The 21,121-nt window shown below is 39.2% G+C and overlaps 1 protein-coding gene across 1 annotated transcript in view; it reads right to left on the reverse strand.

Annotated features, from left to right (window-relative positions):
• The window catches only part of LOC136884814 (uncharacterized), a 139,402-nt gene extending 124,972 nt beyond the window's left edge, over window positions 1-14,430 (reverse strand). Inside the window, exons 1-3 of the mRNA XM_068230001.1 lie at window positions 14,291-14,430; window positions 11,206-11,307; window positions 2,389-2,460 (exon numbers count right to left, since the gene is read on the reverse strand). Coding sequence (XP_068086102.1) covers window positions 2,389-2,460; window positions 11,206-11,271 — 138 coding nt within the window. The 5' untranslated portion in view covers window positions 11,272-11,307; window positions 14,291-14,430. The remainder of the gene's footprint in view (window positions 1-2,388; window positions 2,461-11,205; window positions 11,308-14,290) is intronic.
• Between the last annotated feature and the right edge of the window lie 6,691 nt (window positions 14,431-21,121).

Genomic DNA, 21,121 nt, shown 5'->3' on the forward strand with positions numbered 1-21,121 from the left:
AAAACATCAAAATAAAAATTTCCCTCCATGATCACACAGGCCTTTTATACAATGAATTGGAAAATCCAATTATCAAAGTTGACCATCAATGTTATGACATCTATTCGATCAGGAGAAAAGATGAGTAAAAATCAATAATTAGCAAACTCCCCATACACATATTAATATAAACCTGTTGGTGACAAAGAATGGAATAATCAATACTGCAAAAATGAACCTGATCCTCTCATGATGGTAGGCAAAAAGGACCTGACCAGTCACAATCAGTTTCTTCATGAACATTGACCTAAATGTCACTACAGTAAAACCTCGTTAATTCGAAGTCGTTGGGACTCAAAAATCGGACTTCGAATTACGTGATTTCGAATTAACCACCAATTCGCAATTCAGAAGTACCGGTACCAACCCTTGCCGCGTTTCAAAATATTCTAAGGCCCGTTACTGCATGCAGTTAACCTTGCTTCACAGTTTATACCTTTCAAATGCGACGAAAAAAGAACTATTTCCAAAATGTATCCAAGAAGGTGCATTTACAGTATTCAAATAATGCACTCGGATATCTCACTGGTAAACATAACCTCACGCAACGAAAGAAGGAAAAAAAAAAAAAAAGCACGATTCGAAGACGAGGAGAAATCTGTGCTGGCTTCCATGTGCAAGTGCTTTATTAATTGGATTACTATACTTTATGCATTTTAGATGCCTTGTATTTACACAGAAAGTACCCGATGCCTTTAAAATCGAACTTTCCTATGACTCTATCCTCGTACGATTTCCCGCCATGGCACTTCTCTCGAACTTCAGAAATGTAAACACTTGCCGCGTCACAAACTATTCTACGACCCATTAATGCATGCATCACCTCGATTCACAGTTTAAACCTTTCAAATGCCATGGAAAAAACTATTTCTGAAATATATCCAACAAGGTGCATTTACAATGTTCAAATAATGCACTTCGATAAATCACTGATAAACATAACCTCACGCAACGAAAGAAAAAAATCGCACAATTCAAAGACGAGGAAAAATTATGCCGATTCCCCTGTGCAAATGGATTATTTTTTTGATTTCTGTACTGTTTGCATATTTAGATGCTTTGTACTGGCATGGAAAGTGCCCGATGCCCTTAAAACATTGTAGCTTATCGAACTTTCCTATGACGAGGGGATAAAGTATTTCGCTTCCATGTGCATTGCAACGCACTACTATGACGCCCATCCCTCACCCTTGTACATTTCCCGGCTGGCAATTTCTCCTTTAAAACCATAAGACCATTTGGGCTCGCATAAAAATAAAGCAATGCAGTTTCACCGGCAATGACTATATTGTTCCGTGCCTACGAATTTATTATATGAGCCACGTTTTTTCGTCAACTGTCCGTATCGCCAGTGTTCGCGGATTCTGTTTTCCCGCACACTGCCTGTTGTGTGATATTACGGCGTTCCTTAAAAGACTGAATTCAAAAGAATTCCGAGTTCATTCAACTTAGCAGTCATGAAGCGCACTGTAGACCCACCGAAGTGAGTGTAAGTGCGGAAAGCTACCCCTCCACGTTCTGGAACGCGCGTTCTATTATGACGCGGAACGGATAAATTTCGAGTTGAAATTACTCTGTAACATACTATGTTTTAAAATGTAAAGGCAGTTTCGAATTAAAAGTCTGAATTTCGGTAATGGGGCCGACATTGTGCTTCGAATTACGAATTATCCGTATTTCGAATTAAACAATTGAAATAACATGCAAAACTATATCTCATGTTTCCGGGAACGAGAGCTTCTTCGAATTAGGCGGGATTTTGAATTAACCGATTTCGAATTATCGAGGTTCTACTGTATAGTAGTTTTACCAAATTAAGAAAAATTCCATAGCATTGATAGGATTCCTAACCAACTCTAGGGTTCAGGTACTGATATCTCAAACTCACTGGAAATCTTACTGGGGCCCTGTAGGTAAGATGAAGGTGTTCATTCTCTACAGAATAGGACCTGCTCAGTTAATTTACACTGAATATTATTAGTGTTATGTAGCCAACCATTAAATAATCCATGGGGGAAAATAAAGAATATAAGGTTCCAATGTCAACAACTATCCAATATTTCCAATAACAATGAATGACATCCAGCACGCCATCACCACTCATCTGATGGCCACTGACAGCCACAACATACAGCACACCTACCAGACTAACACCTAGATATGTCATGCTATGAAAGTAGAACAAAATGAAACATCTGACAAAGTACATTTTAAAAGTTGGTGAGTTTCTGCCTCATGTTATGCACTGAATATTTGTCCAGGTGAAACACTCTGTAACCAATAACTCTGAAATGTTTTAAATATCACTTAAATTCTGATCACTATTAAGTGATCAGGAATTATACTTACAAAAGATGTACTTGCTGTGCCTTCAAGCCGAACAGGTTCCTCCTTGATCTCTATTTTCTTGCCCATTTCACACTGCAACGGAAGTCATTGTATGAAAATGAGCCAAAAATTACTTCCATTGACATTTTACTGAAAGAAAGGTACTGGAAAGGTATATTTATATTAACATCATGAGCGTGATAGTTTATTTACCTTTGAAGTGGTAGGCAGCCCTGTAGCTCTGCATTATTTTCAATATTTTTATCACAGTCACATAGCCTCTAGTCTTCCATGAAAATCAAATCACAGGTACAAGGCCTTTATTTCACACATACCAAAAGCACTGGCTGAGACTGACTGATAGCAGTACATATTTTTTTTAACGGAGAATTCACTTCTCCTTCAGCAGGTAAGCAATCCCTATTTGCTAACATTGCAGGACCATGCAGTTGGTCTACCACTACTAAGCAGTCTTCGAGAGGCATGGCAATCCAACTGATGATCCCAATTGGCACATCTGGGCGAAGTTCTCCAAATGCACATAGCCTAACCGCCCATAAGCTGGTTCTATTCCCAAGATTTTAAATTCTCTCCAACTTGAATGTAACTGGCATTAGGAAAAGGGGCCTGTCTTTATATTGAAAACTCCCCATCTCTATTGTTAATGGCAACTGGCAACTGAGTTAGCCATTATGGTACAAACACCTGAAATCTATTGTGAATGGTGGTAGGAAACGTGGCCTGCCATTATCAACAAAACTCCGCAAAGCCCACCTTACATTGGAAACAAACAATTTAATATAACCTTACTCATTGTGTGTACAGTAATTTACACAGAAATCCATATAAAATATAGAATACTGTAGTGAAGCATGGGTACATTAGCTAGTTAGTAATATTTCTTCAAGGAATGCTTCAGATTATGAAACCACACGTGTAATTGTACGCCACATGCAATTTTTTGGAGCTACTCATTTCCATTTTTTGTCATTAATATCACCGTTTCCTTCCTTTATTTATTTTATGTTTAATGGGTAACTTGTATTATTATCAAGGCAATCTTTTATTAACCTCATACCTTGGAGTGATGAGGCAATCCCTAGATTCTTGATTTCGTTGCACTGCACAATTATTTTGCACCCGTGTCTCTCCTTCTAGGTATTCCAAGTTTCATATCTTCTGCATCACTCCATGACTGTTGCATGTTGGTGATGGTTTGTTACTTTTGTTTGCAGTGTGTTGTCATCCTTGCAGTTCAGTCAGATTTTCCCTCACCTTGCAGTTTGGTACATTAGTATTTCCGGAATTGTTGAATAATGTAAAAATACAGTATTGACTATATTTGAAAATACTGAAGTATGATTGTCAAGAATGCAAAGAAACTGTTACAGTGGATAGATCAAGTGGAAAATTGGATAAACAGGAAGGAAGAAGCAGCTGAAGATATAGATTATGTAATTGACATTTGCTGTTATAATGTTGAACAAATTAAACCAAGTTTCCTGGAATTGAAATTGAACCTGTTGTTCAAAAATTCTGACCAAGCAGTACAGAACAAACTCTATACACAGGGAAAGATGAATGAACCACATGGGAAGTATACTGCAGAAACACGGCACTTAATACTACAATAATAATTAAATTTATGTTTTAATGGTTCACCTTTTCAATGCTATATTATGCAATGTTTATATTATATTTGAACCTTGTTTGGAACTAGTTTCAGCCTTGGCCGCCCATCATCAGCCATAATATAAAACAGTACAAATACATCTAATGACTAAAACCAATGCACAAACACAAATGACATTAAAAGGTAATAAAAGGATGAACTATGTGCAAAACACGTAAAATATGAAGTTAAAATAAGACTAAATTACTTGGGTGCACTGCATCGCGTTAAAATGTTAGCGCTTCTTGTTAAAATATCTTGAAAAGTGCTAATGGAGATTGTAAAGAATGGCACACAAAGGTATGATAAATAGCTGGTAGTTCATAGAATGCAGTTGGTGGAAATTTGCAATTCAATGTGGTGTCCATGAAGTTGACCTAAATAAATGATAGTCAAAATTAATGAACTAAAAGGAAAGAGAGTGAAAATCAAATGGCATAAGTTATATGAGACTTACCGTAGGTTACAGCATGTGGTGTGTGGCCCACTGTGTGCCTCACTTATGGGGAGGACTAGAGATAGGATCATGAGATTCAAAGGGAACACAGCAAAGTAAAGAGTGGGTGCAAAAGGGAAAGGAGAGAGCTGGGAAAGGAAGGGGGGAAGGGGTTTAAGGCAGGGTCAAAGGATGTGGGAAAACAGATGGCTGCTGAGTGAAGGTGCTGTGAATAGAATAACTTGAATTATGAATTTTAGGTTTGATGTTTCCAAAAATAGGAATCAGAAGGTCAAACAGGATATTTGTCTTTTCAGAAATATCATTAAGGTTATAATTTGGGTTGAAATATTGATCTATGTGCATGAAGCAGCTTTCTGTGATGTTAAGGAGGGGTCTTTCGTTCATGACTTTGAGAATTTCCATATCTTGTTTTTAGTCCGTGAATTTGTGATTATAGTCATGCTTATGCTGTCTCACAGCCAAAAATCTATTGTATTTAAGGACATTAATGTGTTCTGAGTATCTTATATTAAAGCTCCTTCCAGTCTGTCCAAAGTAAGAAAAATTACAGCAGTACTATGCAGAGGAAACTTGTGAGACATCTACCAAGTGCCAGATGGAAAGCACAAAATGAAAATTCCACAAAGGAAGCATGGCCTTTATTTTTCCCTGCAGACACTACAAAGCTAATAGTGCATTATACCAATCTCTAATTGGCAGATGCATAAAAGAGATGTTCGTGATACCAATTAAGCAATGTAGAAATCCCTACATTCGTAATTAAAATAGCGTAAAACTACAACAATTCTTATGAAAATAAATACAGAAAGCTTTAATTAACCAATTAGATCTGGAATTGTATTATAAAGGTTACATTTATTTTGCGCGTGAGGGAATTTCTTATCATGTGCCTACTTCTGTCCCTAGTGACCTCATTCCCTCTGCCAGCTTAAGTAATGAAATTATATATTAATTTAGTAAATTCCATGTAATGTTTTCAGTCATTCTGAATCTCTAATAACACTATGTTCTTATGATTTTATTGCATTCAGGATATGCTTCTCCTTATCATGTCTACCCTTCTTTTCTTTGGGGACTGCGTTTCAATACATATCTGACTTCCCACTGTTATTGTATACTATCTTCTTGAGTTTTTATGTGTAGATTGCCTTTTATTTACTGGAAATAAATTGTTAATAGGGACTGATATGTTTATGATGGCTTATTTCCTTAGTTGTGGGATCTGTTGTAAGTTTTTTCCAGGATTTAGATTTTGTAAACTTCTCTTTATTATATTATTCAATTATAAATAATTTTCTACTAAATAACATTTTTATTTATTTGTTCCTTATTCTTGTTCAGTGACTTGGGAGCTTATAAAGGATTCTCCATTTTAATGTTCAACGGATTCTAACCATGAGTTGTGAATTATGTTAAAATCCAACTATCTTTAATTATATTTTATCAAGAGATCCCTAATCATTATCTTAATTTAAAGGAAATTTATTATTTTCATCATACTATTCAACTTATCATGAATCATGTCATGTTTTACCATTTCAAATGTACTATTCAAGTTATTTTAATTTATAAAATCTATTGTTAACGGTAATGGGTGATCTCAAAACTTCCACTCAGGCAAAGGTACAGAACTTATTATAATTCATTTTGCGTACTTGTTCACACCCTCTTTGTTCTCCAGGGAAAGGGCCTGTTTATACCATCACCTGAGTTGGGTATTTCTAGATTTTGGTTGCCATCAAAGGGTATGTCTGTTACATGATGTTCCTTGTACTAGTGAGTTTTCTTGCTTTTCATGTTTATCATGTGATGAATTTCTTCTGTTTTGATGGGCTCTGTTTTGCTTGTCCTGCCTTACACTGCCTCTAAATATCATGTTCACACACAGAGCAAGTGAGAGGTAATATCATAGCCCATAGTGCCGGCCTGGTACAAAATAATGCTTTAGCATAAGGGATGAATGACACTGTGTGAAGCTAATAAATGAAGGAAGAATATGATAAATCAATTATAACTTCTTGCCATGAAACAGAGAAAATTAACTATGCGATTTTTCTTCCTATATTACCAAGAAAATGTTTTGCTCATAGACGGTTGCCAGAGATAGATAGCTTGAGAAAGGAGGTCAATGTATCAAAATAAAAAATGAAAGGATGTAGTAAATCTACTGACACAAGGACGATGCCTTCAAATACCACTAGACTGGGCCAGAATAGAAACTGAGTCAATCAGCCTGGCATGAACAACAACAGATCACTAGAAAAGTAATATCAAGTAACTGAACTTGAGCAACATAGGTGGAAACAGAGGTAGAGGATGCAGTGCACGCACTATACAAGTCCGCACCAGGTGGTATTGATGACTACATAATGAAATAAACACACAACTTCTGGATGACCCTGTTCAACAAGTTATCACTTTTCGAATGTTTTCCTGTATTCCTTATTCTTAACCAACTATATTTTATATTTATCTTATGCTTCCTCCTTTTTCTTGTATTTTTGTGCCTTTCTTATCATCGTACATTTCCTGCATCAAGAGTGAAGAACTGTGAAGGAGGCCCCTCAATGAGTGCTGATGTCTGCCATCCTGATCAAGCTGAGAAGCAAAAACCAGCCTGATGGGGCTGAAAAGAGAAGGATGTAGAATTGGGATTGGCGAGGAGAAAGCCTGAGGCAGTGTACAAAAAAGTGGAAATTGTCATCATCCTTTTGCGTTTTGTGTTCATTTTCATCTCCTCTTTGTGTTGCACCCTCTTACACACACACACTGGACTGTCATTATGTTCATCCTATTAAGAGTTCGTTTCCACATGACACTTGTTTGTTCCTCTCCAATAACTATTGCACCTTTTGTGTTTGTCCTGTGTTTCTAAAATGTTTACCTCCTCTATTTTATCTTTATCTTATCTTTCCTCCCTGTTTATCTTGCTTCCTGCTTTAAGACTGGAGATCTGTCAAGATGGCACCTGAATGAGTGGTTATGTTCTCCTTGATGCTGAAGCTGGGAAGGAGAACTCATCGTGGACTGAGAAAACATGGATGTAGAAGAACTGGGATTGATAAACTCTCCTATCATGTGTTCCCCTGCCCTCTCTGCCTTTATGAGTTGATCTGACAATTGCTTGTTCATTTCCAATGCTTATCCCTCCATCTCTTGATTGCTACAGATTAGATTGAAGACAAACCATCAAGTGACCGCTCCCACTATCCCTGTAGACTCCCAAGCAGCCTTGACTGTCATCTCAAACAGACACAGAATGCATCTGCTTGCTCTTGCTATCAGAAATAAAACCATTCATGTAAATAACCTCAATAACATTCACTGGCTCAAAGGGCAAGAGAAACTTTGAGGGAATGAAAGAGCAGACCGCAAAGCAAAAACTGCACCCAGCTATCTACACATCATTTCTTATAGTACAATACCAATGACAAAATGCAGGAAGTTCCTGAAACAATGAAAATATATAGCCTTTTGCCAGTCGTTCAACTTGGTCACGAATGAAATGAATGATGCTGGCATCTAGTGGCAAGGATAGGAACCGTGCCGGCTGCCAAAGCCTGTTGCCCTCCTCTGGAGCAATTATTAATGACTGACAGTTGAAATGAAATGATATTGAGGTGAAAGATTACAGGATAGGTGAGAGAACTGAGAGAAGAGCTTGTCCAGTAAAAATCTCAAAATCTTACATGGACTGACCAGGATTTGTACCACAGAACCCAGCTGTGAGAGGCCAGCATGCTGCTGCTTGAGTCATGGAGGCTTTTTGCAAAAAAGATTACACCAAATGTGGACTGACACATGTCTCACCTCACAGAGTGCTTCTCACACTAAACTATTCATTCCAAGTATCTCCCATAGACATTCCGTATATTTCGTGCTTAATTACATCCACATGCATTTCTTTATAAACCAAGGCTGTTTTAGATCAACCCTTCACAGAATAAACATAATTACTTGACCAGTGTGTAACAGCCCAAAGAATACAAAAGAAATGTCTCACCACATCATGAAAGAATGAACCCTCTTTGCAAGGGAATATCCTACTCTACCATAGTCTCTTCGCCTATCTCATAAGCAAACATCACATATAAACTCCCAGCATTTCAAGCTTCACCATATCAATCTTCCATAAGATTCTAAAATAATATGACTGCACTCTAATATACAACTCTGTAAATACCACTGGTATATCAACACATCTCCTGCCAATATAACACTATTACAATATTAAACTATTAGCAATATCATATTTACAATATAGCAGGTCATGGTTTCTGGAAAAAAAAAATCACTGTCGTTATCATTATCAAAGGGTAGAGAAAGGCCACAACCTATTCAATACAATTAGATTAATATTTTACCTTATATAATTGGCACTTGTTTCAAATTTGCTACATTAGGTCATCTTCAGCCTTAATCAAATTGGAAATACATGCATACATATAACCACCAATAAAAAATTGCATATTGGTATGTCTTAAGTAAAACCTATATCCACAACAGTGATCAAGTGTCTGACTACACATTTAAAATTGAAACTAAAATAACACATTAAAACTGTGATGATGATGCTTGTTGTTTTAAGGGACCTAATATCTAGGTCATCGGGCCCTGATGGTATGAAATGAAATATTAAAAGTTTTAAATCAACCACTGGCCAAAATGGCACGAAGAATGATTGGATATGAATTTAAAACAATCAGTGGATCCTACCCAAAAACTACCCTAAAAAAGTATAACTGACCAAGAGACCACTTCTAAAGCACAATCCTGAGTCGAGGATGCTTGTTGTCTAATGGGGTCCAAAATACAGGTCGACGGCCCCGCATAATGGTACTTATCGCTAGTAAGGGAGAACCATGGTATTTGTCTTGTTGGGGTAATAATCAAAAGGAGCGCATTATGGTACTACTAACAAGTATTGGACGTCATACAGTTGACGCAAACCTATGGTGTTTCTCACATAATGGTGTCACACATAGCCAATGCAAACCAAAGGTGTTCCTCACCTAGGCCTTCTAATCACGAGTGCTGGTATTGCCGTGGTTTTTCTCACACAGTGGGTACTAAGCACAGGCAACGCAGACCATTGGTGCCGCAGATATAGTGGTACTAATCACAGGTAACGCCCAGACCCCTGCTGTTGCTCACAAGGGTACGACTCACGGGTACTGGAAACCCACAGTGACTCTAATATAGTGGTACTACTTGCAGGTACAGGCAACCCATGGTGTTCCCTGCATGATGGTACTAATCAAAAGTAGTTTCATGGTTCTAATACAATCATCCCTTGGTCGCCTCTTTTAGTCGTCTCCCATGACAGGCAGGGGATACCGTGGGTGTATTCTTCGTCTGCATACCCCACCCACAGGGAGGTAGACAGAGAATGAAGAAATAAGAAGGGATTCGTCACTTCAAAAAAATGAAGCAATGGACAAAGAAAGGCAAAGGCCACGAAGTGCGTGAAAATGAAAGACTCCCTAGGCCTCGAATGCTCTAATACCGTCGGGGTCAGAAAAGAACAAGAGTTGACCAAGGGAGGTCGGACAGGATAGATGAAAGTGAGGAGCCTAGCACAAGTAAGTGGAAGCAATGCCAGGTCTCAGCTAAGGGCCCCGTGGTCACCAACCCACACTCCCAAGTTCAGAGCCCCTTGGGCCCCTTTTAGTCGCCTCTTACGACAGGCAGGGGATACCGTAGATGTACTCTACATGTGCATTCCCCACCCACAGGGGGTCATTAAAACTATTGTGACTCATGTTGGACAGGAAAGGTCTAGGAGTGGGAAGAAAGCAGCCGTGGCCTTAATTAATGTACAGCCCCAGCATTTGCCTGGTGTGAAAATGAGAAACCACGGAAAACCATCTTCAGGGCTGCGAACAGTGGAATTCGAACCCACTATCTCCCAGATGCAAGCTCACAGCTGTGCACCCCTAACTGCATGGCCAACTCACGTGGTAAACAGTTTATATATAGCTTTGAAAGGGACATTCACAACCTGAATAAGTGGCCTCTCCATCAGGTGTAATGATGTATTGTTTTAATCCAGTGAAAAGTGAATGCCCCAGGTTTCTAGTAATTTATGTGCACTCAGCACTGACACCAACACCTGATTGGCTGCCAAGAGAGAGCGGAGGCATAATTACCTTTAATAATATTAATATAACTGTATCATTATTTACCCCTTGATAGTAATCAATTGTCGATACAGACAATAATGAAACTCGTAACTTATTTGTTATCATTATTGATTCCATGTCATGCAAACTAGCTGTATGTATTTCAAAACACTAAGATGACAGAAATTGTTCCCACAAGAGGCTGATGTATTTGAGCACCTTTAATATCATCAGAGTGATAAAGGATTTAATATTACAACTTGAAACCAGAAGGCAAGACCTCCACAGCCTGAGCCACTCAGACTGCCATTTTTCCTGACAAGCGTTACAAAGCAAAGGGAGATGGAGACAAACCCACTTCTCCCTCAAAACCTAATGAATGAATTCAGCTTTCAGACATGCTGTGCAAAATAAAGGTGGCATACTTGTAAATTCTGCATTTATGTAATTATTAAAAAAATATCTAGTCAATTTGAGATCTGTATACAAATATATAATATGTAGAATTATGTAACCAGTCAAACTCAGGTGACAGTTAAGGGTTTAATTGTAATCACTATTAATTTATCTGGAATGATACTTACACATGAAGTATTTGATGTTTCCTCAAAGCCGATTAGTTCCTCTTTGATTTTTACTTCCGAGTCCATTTTATATAGTGTTAGATGGTATAGACAGACCTTGCACTGAAACATGAGCAACCAACAATATTATTGCTGTTTTCTTGTCAAACCTGTAGTTTTAGGCGACTCCAGTTTTACCTGGAAACTGAACTCCAAAGGTAAACAATTTTACTGAAAAAACATCCCACACACCCAGATTGGGATTAATTTGCACACCCCTTGTGAAAAGCCTATGACTATGGAACTTACGCACCGCCTACTACACTGAGATTCTAGTGATGGGTTTGATGTACATCCCATACAATCCTATCCTGTGCTACGCTGTAGATGTACTCTAATTTGTTCATTATATCTTGTCCTCTACACAACAAATGACATTTTTATTTACAGTTTGTTTAACATCACAATGGCACAGATAGGATTTAAGGCATTATGGCTAAGACTGGGAAGGAAGTGATCTTGGCCTTGAGTAAGATGGTGTGCAAATGGTTAATTTAATTTCGTGTGGCTATTACTAGCCGATTGCAGCCCTTGTAAGGCAGACCCCCGATGAGGGTGGGCGGCATCTGCCATGTGTAAGTAACTGCATGTTATTGTGGTGGAGGATAGTGTTATGTGTGGTGTGTGAGTTGCAGGAATGTTGGGGACAGCACAACACCCAGCCCCCGGGCCATTGGAATTAACCAATTAAGGTTAAAATCCCCGACCCGGCAGGGAATTGAACCCGGGACCGTCTGAACTGAAGGCCAGTACGCTGACCATTCAGCCAATGAGTGGGACGTGCAAATGGTAAAACACTGGAAACTGTCTTTAGGGCTGCCATGGCCACTTCCTACCCACTTCTAGCCCTTTCCTATCCTGTCATCACCATACATCCTGTATGTGTCAGTATGATGTAAAGCCAATAGTAACAAGCAAAAAGAAATTCTACAACCAAACCTTCAAAACTATTCATTTCTTGCTCAACTTGCAGGCCAAATGATCTGCTCCTAACCACTGTCCCTGTCCCTCTGCTAGCTCTATAGGCTATGAAAAGTCTGTACTGTACCATATAAACCTCACTGTCTTTAGACTAGAGTCCAGAGGTGATTTAGTTGCAATATACATTTGAAAGTCACTATTACGTATATTCTGGTATAGTTCATTCAGTTTTGTTTTCAATCCACAAACATTTGGATAGTAAAAGGAGAGCCCAGTCTTATTCATCACATTTACTAATTATGTAAATCATCCTGGCTATTAATGACAACTGTGTGCAAACCCTGTGCCTTATGTATTTTAATAAGCATAGTTGTTGTCTCAACGCACAATCCTCACCTGGGCCAGCATGCCCTTTAAGAGCTACCACACAATATGTTGAATTCAGTAGCAGCTTAGCCAAATTCCTTATTGAAGACACAAATTATTTGATAAGAGCCAGCCAGGTACTCACTGGTAACTTTATACAAAACGTTAAAACCATTATTGATTACGTTACAATATTCACTGTATGTCTGCCAGGCGGTTAGGGGCACGCTTGCTGTGAGCTTGCATCCAGAATATAGTGAGTTTGAATCCCGCTGTCGGCAGCCCTAAAGATGGGTTTCTGTGGTTTCCCATTTTCAAACCGAGCAAATGCTGGTGCTGTACCTTACTTAAGGCCACGACCACTTCCTTCCTACTCCTAGGCCTGTCCTATCCCATCATCACCATAAGACCTGTCTGTGTTGGTATGACGTAAAGCCACTAGCAAAAAAACCAACAAACAGTTCCGAACTGGCTATGAACTCCTTTCTTACAACAAACCATTCCGAACTACTTATGAGCTCCCTCGTTACAAAAAACAGTTCCGAACTGGCTATGAACTCATTTGTTTCACCAAACAGTTCTGAACTGGTCATGAGCTCCTTCGTTACAACAACCTCTTCTGAGCTGGCTATGAACTTCTTTGTTACAACAAACAGTTCCAAACTGGTTATGAGCTCCTTTGTCACAACAAACCACTCCGAACTGGCTATATACTAGTTCCGAACTGGTCATGAGATCCTTCCTTACAAAAAACAGTTTCGAACTGGCTATAAACTACTTCATTGCAAGAGTTCTGAACTGGGTATGAAATTCCTTCAAAATTATCTTAATGAGAATATGCAAATCAGAATGCTTCTAGAACTGATTGTTAATAAAGGTTTGTTAGAATTGGTAAGTGGCAATTTTTTTTTTTTTTGCTAGGGGCTTTACGTCGCACCGACACAGATAGGTCTTATGGCGACGATGGGATAGGAAAGGCCTAGGAGTTGGAAGGAAGTGGCCGTGGCCTTAATTAAGGTACAGCCCCAGCATTTGCCTGGTGTGAAAATGGGAAATCACGGAAAACCATCTTCAGGGCTGCCGATAGTGGGATTCGAACCTACTATCTCCCGGATGCAAGCTCACAGTAAATGGCAATTGTCAACCGTATGAACACCATCTACGAATTGTTAAATAAACCTTTAATGACGAATGATGGAAGAGTACACTATTCAGCTATTTGCTTTACGTCGCACTGACACAGCGATGATGGACAGGAAAGGGCTACGAATGGGAAGCGGCCGTGGCCTTAATTAATGTACAGCCCCGGCATTTGCCTGGTGTGAAAATGGGAAACCACAGAAAACCATCTTCAGGGCTGCCGACAGTGGGGCTCGAACCCACTACCTCCCGATTACTGGATACTGGCCGCACTTAAGCGACTGCAGCTATCGAGCTCGGTCACACTATTCAGATGAGAAGTACTGTATTTAGTCACATCACAAACTAAATGAATTATATGTGCATGTACAGAAAACGGAGCCCCTGGTATTGAATGAGAAGTGCTGGCATTGGCTCCGAAATGGTGACACAGTTTAGGACCAGTTTTGAATTTCTGTTGGAACAGCATGTATACTATTGCGCATGAGCAGGCTATTCAAAATCAATTCGGTACCTACCATGTTGGAACAAACTTGCATGTAATCTCACTAAGAACAGTACCGGTAGGTGGGTAACATTTAATGTAATCAGCCTACAGTAGGCTGAAAAACAAAATTACCTGCGCCTGCTCTTGGTGAGTTTAAATCCGAACTTAACAATAAAGCTTTCCTTACTTCCTATGACGTATCGTACGCTATTACGTTCCTTATGGAGAAGTAGAAGACTGAGACTCCAAATTTATAAAAAATATGTTGAAAGGTTTAGACACAGTGTAAAACGTAAGAAACTGCAATTACCTGACAAAGAAAATCTTGAGAGCAACAGCACAATCCACAGAACAAAACCTACACAGTCTGCCGCAATATGTCCGAGATGCACAATAGAAAACAAATGAATACGTACATTAAATAGCAAGTCAACCACTTCAAAAGTAAACCAGTAATAGCTAATAGCAGTGCTCACAAATTTATAACCAGTGCGTTGTTCCTCGGCTGTATACATACAAATCCGGTATAATTCACTTAACTCCAACTAACTACTGTACATGGATAGAAGTCGTAAGTCATATGGGACAACATGACAAGAGAAGTAGGAGGGAAAAGAGAAGGTGGTAGTGATTCACGTTGGTACTAACAACGTAAGACAGCAAGGTATAAGCAAATACAGTAGAGACAATACACGACACTGAGCGAGATATCGAGGGACAGCTATTGGAGCACAATCTAGCGGATAGACCTGAACGGTACTGATTCTGTCATAAGAGCACGTGTATTTTTGTGTGAAGTTTTTGGTGTTACTTATGCGTTTTCATTGAGTTGACATAATTAAATAGTAGCGTGTGTCATTCCTTGATATCTCCTCTCAACATGAGGGGAAAGGTATGTGCTGTGTTTAGCTGCAGTAATTACGAAGTAGAGAAAAATGCGCGCTCGTTCTTCAGGTTCCCTCGTGACAAGAACATGTAAGTAATATTGTGTTTGCATATATATTCTTCCAGTGACAGAGATTTTTATAGTACTTCATAATCTTCTGACCTGCTCGACCCATGTTTTAACGGGCTTAAAATATAATACGCATATTTTATTGTATAGTGCAGCAGTTAACCTTCAATACCGATGTGTTGTTGTAGGTGTGATCTGTGGGTTTTGAAATGTCACAGAAGTGATTTGGATAAAGTGTACAAGAAAGAAGGGACGTTACGCTTGTATAAGAATTATAAGATCTGTTCAGATCATTTCCAGGCCAGCGACTTTAAAAATCCTCGACTATACAGCCAAGGGTATGTTACATTTTTACTCTAATTGTACGTAAATATTCCTCAAAGCATCACTATCGACAACATTTTCAAACTTTTCTTTCTTTTATCCCTCTTCTCTGATTAAAGCCGGGATTTTATAGATTTTCTTTCTGTTAGTAGGCTTCATGTTAAGAGGAAAATTGTCCAGCTATTAAATGTTAATTCATTGCACCATATGTGTAAGGAATGTGCCGATATTTTTATTGACAAATGTCTTAATGTGATGATACATTGTTTTTAAATGAGGAAGAAAGACAAATCCAACGATAAGATTTCAGGCAGGTATGCTAAAGCTAAAAAAGTAATGCATAAATGAAAGATCAAGCCATTTCACAGCAGTCCATTTCACACCTTGTTTATATGTCTAATTTCAGTCTTTGAATAATAACCTTTTAAAATATCTTCATTCATTTATCCAGAATTGCTTTAGCAACTTCGAAGTTAATATCTCAATACCACTTTCTTTCTAGACGTAATTTATTTATCCATTTCCGTATATACATTTCCATTGATATTTGAATTTAGCGCGATTTGTTCAGGTCAAGTCACTAGGAGCGCCACCGTCGAATTGTCTCCCATTTTAGCAAGGCGAAATCCGTAAGTGTCGTGTATTGTCTCTACTGTATTTGGTATAAGCAAGGTTAATAGAGAACAGTAAGGTTAGTCATTCCGCGTTACGGGCTGCCATTGGCTGTCGCTGTGACGTCACCATGGAACATCGCTGGTAGCCGCTGACGGCAGACTGTATTAGCGCGCGGGTAATGTTTCACATTTTAATAATATACCGAAGTGATATTTTATATTTTTTGAACGTCATACAATGTATTCTATAGAAACATACATTCTGTACAAGATAAAGTACGTATAACATCGTAGCGCTACAAAATAAGAGGTACCTAGAAGTGCGCGATATGTTAGGTTTAAATCAACAGATTCGGGACAAATAAGACTATTTTTATTTACTGTTATTCACTCTTACCTCAGTGAAGATGATGTTGACGAAATGCATGGAATCTGCACCTCACTCTGACTGACAGATGGGTTTTGTTTTATATCACAAACACTGTTAATTTGTTCAACACTTCACGGTGAAAACTTACAGGATACATTGCGATATGTAATAACTTCAAGTCTTGGAACACTAGCACCAAATAAACGGTTTGTCTTTCTTTCCGTTAACATAAGTCTAGAAGAGTATCACAGTCTAGTATATTCACTATCTATCCGATTTTCATCAAAAGGGCTACAGTTCGAATCGTAGTCAATAAAAGCGAGACAGGGTATGAAATAAGTTCTTTACCGAGTTCTGCGCATAAGGCAAAGGTCCCGTGGCTTTGCACACGAAGTTTAAAACAACAAATACAACGGTAACGAACATTTCTTGACATTTACTTTGGTGATAAATGCCACATTCTCGTTTTTCGCTTACGGGCAGCCTCTTTGCCGGCTGAATGGCTCAGACGGTTGAGGCGCTGGCCTTCTGACCCCAACTTGGCAGGTTCGATCCTGGCTCAGTTCGGTGGTATTTGAAGGTGTTCAAATACGTCATCCTCGTGTCGGCAGATTTACTGGCACGTAAAAGAACTCCTGCGGGACAAAATTCCGGCACCTCGGCGTCTCCAAAACCATAAAAGTAGTCAGTGGGACGTAAAGTAAATAACATTAATTAATTAATTATTACGGGAAGCCTCTATTTTTTTATTTCTGTTTTGCAGCCAACCAACGCAAACGGAGTAAGGTTCGGATTTTAGCACATGATTTCAAGACTTGTGGATGGAAAACGGCTTTTCAACTTCACAAACATATTGTTCACAACTTCTGGTTCCCTGTTCAAATCTGTTCGTCCGTGAACTTCAGCAAATATCAGTTCGAATTTAGTGATAATTTCCATAAAACTATCGGAAGGGACGAGCAAACCTTCCCGAAACAACACGTGTACCCACCCCAGACTTGGGTCATCAGGTGGTATCAACAACCCTCCTGTAGGCGTGCCCAGGGACCTGTCAAATTTTCGGTAGCGATATGCGATGAACCCTGCAACGTATTTGAATCCCTCCACACTACAGTAAGTATTTTCCTGTACGGATAGATCATCACTATCAACAGCTGGCAATTCAATGTCATTAATATCCTTGTCACCCTCAGTCATCGCCAGAGCTTGTCATATCCGGGAGGATGTTGCCAAACATAGCCGATGTAACAAATTCTCCTCCTTCGGCAGGAGCTATAGGTGACTCATTGGAATGAGGAATATCGCTGAAATTGGCTCCTACAACAACAGTCTGATGCTATTTTTCACATCAGGTGGCGATGGATGATCGTAAAAATGCCCAAGACCTCTTAGGCGCCAAAAATTTCCAGGCAATCTTGATTCAAACTGGCTGTGAGAATGTATTTAATAATAATTAATGTTATTTGTTTTACGTCCCATTAACTACCCTTTTACGGTTTTCAGAGACGCCAAGGTGCCGGAATTTAGTACCGCAGGAGTTCTTTTACGTGCCAGTAAATCTACCGACACGAGGCTGACGTATTTGAGCACCTTCAAATACCACCGGACTGAGCCAGGATCGAACCTGCCAAGTTGGGGGAGAATGTATTTAACGCCGAAAGATTCCATGTATTTGAACAACACAAACAAAAAAAGAAACTAGGTCCTCTGACACTCTTTTAAACACCGACGCACTTTAAAGGTAAACAAATACATCCGATACATGTGATAACTGAAGAATTTGCCTCGATCTACCCTGGTCCTGCGTGGCTAGCTGTTCCACCGTGACGTCATGCGCTAAGCGAGGAAAATGCAACACCTTCTGCGCACGGCTGAGTGCACCCCACTGGGTATAAGTACCAACGGAGTTGGGAATGTGTGGGACCTGGTGAATGCAGCACGGGTGGAGTTTAAGGAAGCGGAGATTCTCATCAGTGGAATAGTTTGTAGGAGGGATACTGACTGGAAGGTGATTGGGGATTTAAATGAGACTATGGAGTGGGTATGTGGTAAACTGGGAGTGAGATTTCTAGATCCTAATGGGTGGTTAGGAGATAGGGATCTGCGTTCAGATGGCCTTCACTTAAACCGCAGTGGTACATATAAGTTAGGAAATTTGGTTAGAAGGAGTATAGGGAGATACATTCAGGGAAGCAGGGTGTTCTAGGGAGTGAAGCTAAGGAAACAGGAAACTGGAATCAAGTAGGGATGACATAAAACTGTTAGTGCTCAACTGTAGAAGTATTGTAAAGAAAGGAATAGAATTAAGTAATTTAATAGATATACTGGTAACTTATACTTACCAGATATTGTAATACGAGTTGAATCATGGCTGAGAAATGATATAATGGATGCAGAAGTTTTCTCACGGAACTGGGGGGTGTATCGTAGAGATAGGATAGGAACTGTAACAAGGGGAGTATTCATTCTGGTGAAAGAAGAAATTGTAAGCAACAGAAAAGCTAAAGATGTCAAACACGAAATTCTAAGGGCAAGGCTCATCTCTAAAGATATGGTAAGAGGCAACTTGATGTCTTTGGAGTGTACAGACCAGGAAAGGAAGAGTAGGTAAGTTATAGGTAATTTACAGCAGAAACAGATTCGAAGAAAGGCATTCCAGAAGTAATTAATGAACAAGGGGAGTGCGTATGCGAGGATCTTCAAAAAGCTGAAGTATTCAGTCAGCAGTATGTAAAGATTGTTGGTTACAAGGATAATGTCCAGATAGAGGAGGTGACTAATACTAAGGAAGTATTAAAATTTACCTATGACAGCAATGACATTTATAGTAAGATACAAAAGTTGAAAACTAGAAAAGCAGCTGGAATCGATAAGGTTTCGGGGGATATACTAAGGACAATGGGTTAGGATATAGTACCATATCTGAAGTACTTGTTTGGTTATTGTTTGCATGAAGAAACTTTACCAAATGAATGGAGAATTGTTATAGTAGCCCCTGTATATAAGGGAAAGGGTGATAGGCATAAAGCTGAAAATTACAGGCCAGTCAGTTTGACATGCATTGTATGTAAGCATTGGGAAAGCATTATTTCTGATAATATAAGACACGTTTGTGGAATTAATAACTGGTGTGATAGAAGGCCGTAGGAAAGGTTATTCCACTGAAGCCCAACTTGTAGCATTCCAGCAAGATATAGCAGATATCCTGGATTCATGAGGTCAGATGAACTGTATCACGATTGACCTGTCTAAGGCATTTGATAGGGTAGATCATGGGAGACTACTAGTAAAAATGAGTGCAACTGGACTTGACAAAAGAGTGACTGAATGGGTGGCACTGTTTCTAGAAAACAGAACTCAGAGAATTAGAATAGGTGAAGCTTTATCTGTCCCTCTAATAATCAAGAGGGGAATTCCTCAAGGTAGTATTACTGGACCTTTATGTTTTCTTATATATATATCAATGTGTAAAGAAGTAGAATCAGATATAAGGCTTTTTGCAGATGATGTTATTCTGTACAGAGTAATAAATAAGTTACAACATTGTGAGCAACTGCAAAATGACCTCGATATTGTTGTGAGATGGGCAGTAGGGAATGGTATGATGATAAACAGGGATAAAAGTCAGGTTGTGAGTTTCACAAATAGGAAAAGTCCTCTCAGTTTTAATTACTGCATTGATAGGGTGAAAGTTCCCTTTGGAGATCAGTAAATACCTAGGTATTAATGAAAGGAAAGATCTTCATTGGGGTAATCACATAAATATATTTGTAAATAATGGGTTCTGTACAGATCTCTGCACATGATTATGAGGGTGTTTAGGGGTTGTAGTAAGGATATAAAGCAGAGAGCATATTTGTCTCTGGTGAGACCCCAACTAGAATATCGTTCCAGTGTATTGGGCCCTCACCAGGATTACTTGATTTCGGAACTGGAAAAAATCCAAAGAAATGCAGCTCGATTTTTTCTGGACGATTTCCGTCAAAAGGGTAGTGTTACAAAAATGTTGCAAAGTTGGGCTGGGAAGAATTGGGAGAAAGGAGACAAGCTACTCGACTAAGTGGTATGTTCTGAGCTGTCAGTGGAGAGATGGCATGGGAGGACATCAGTAGATGAATAAGTTTGAGTGGTGTCTTTAAAAGTAGGAAAGATCAGAATATGAAGATAAAGTTGGAATTCAAGAGGACAAATAGGTGCAAATATTCGTTTACAGGAAGGGGAGTTAGGGATTGGAATAACTTACCAAGGGAGATGTTCAATAAATTTCCAATATCTTTGCAATCATTAAGACAACAACAGATAGGAAATCTGCCACCTGGGCGACTGCCCTAAATGCAGATCAGGATTGATTGATCTATTGATTGATTGAATGAATGATTGCACATGACGTGAGTACATAATTGGAGACACACTAGTAATGTGCGCAAGTGACGCTTGGACTCGCGGGAATCGAGTTTGGCGAGTCCGAGCCTCTCCTAGCTTAGCCTACAATGAATACAAAGCCTGCTCACTCGCAGTGCTCTCTTCAGAAACAGTGTCGGCCTGGCAGTGCGCGTCTTGACCGCTGCAGCGCTAGTATACCACCTCACATCAGCACTCGGTAGCATTGGTAACGGGAGTTAAAACCAGCACAAACTTATCTCTACACTATACTTCCTGTATAGTATATACGTTACTGAGCAGAATGAAGTAGAAAATAA

The sequence above is a fragment of the Anabrus simplex genome, chromosome 13 (assembly GCF_040414725.1).
Source record: "Anabrus simplex isolate iqAnaSimp1 chromosome 13, ASM4041472v1, whole genome shotgun sequence".
NCBI lineage: Eukaryota > Metazoa > Arthropoda > Insecta > Orthoptera > Tettigoniidae > Anabrus > Anabrus simplex.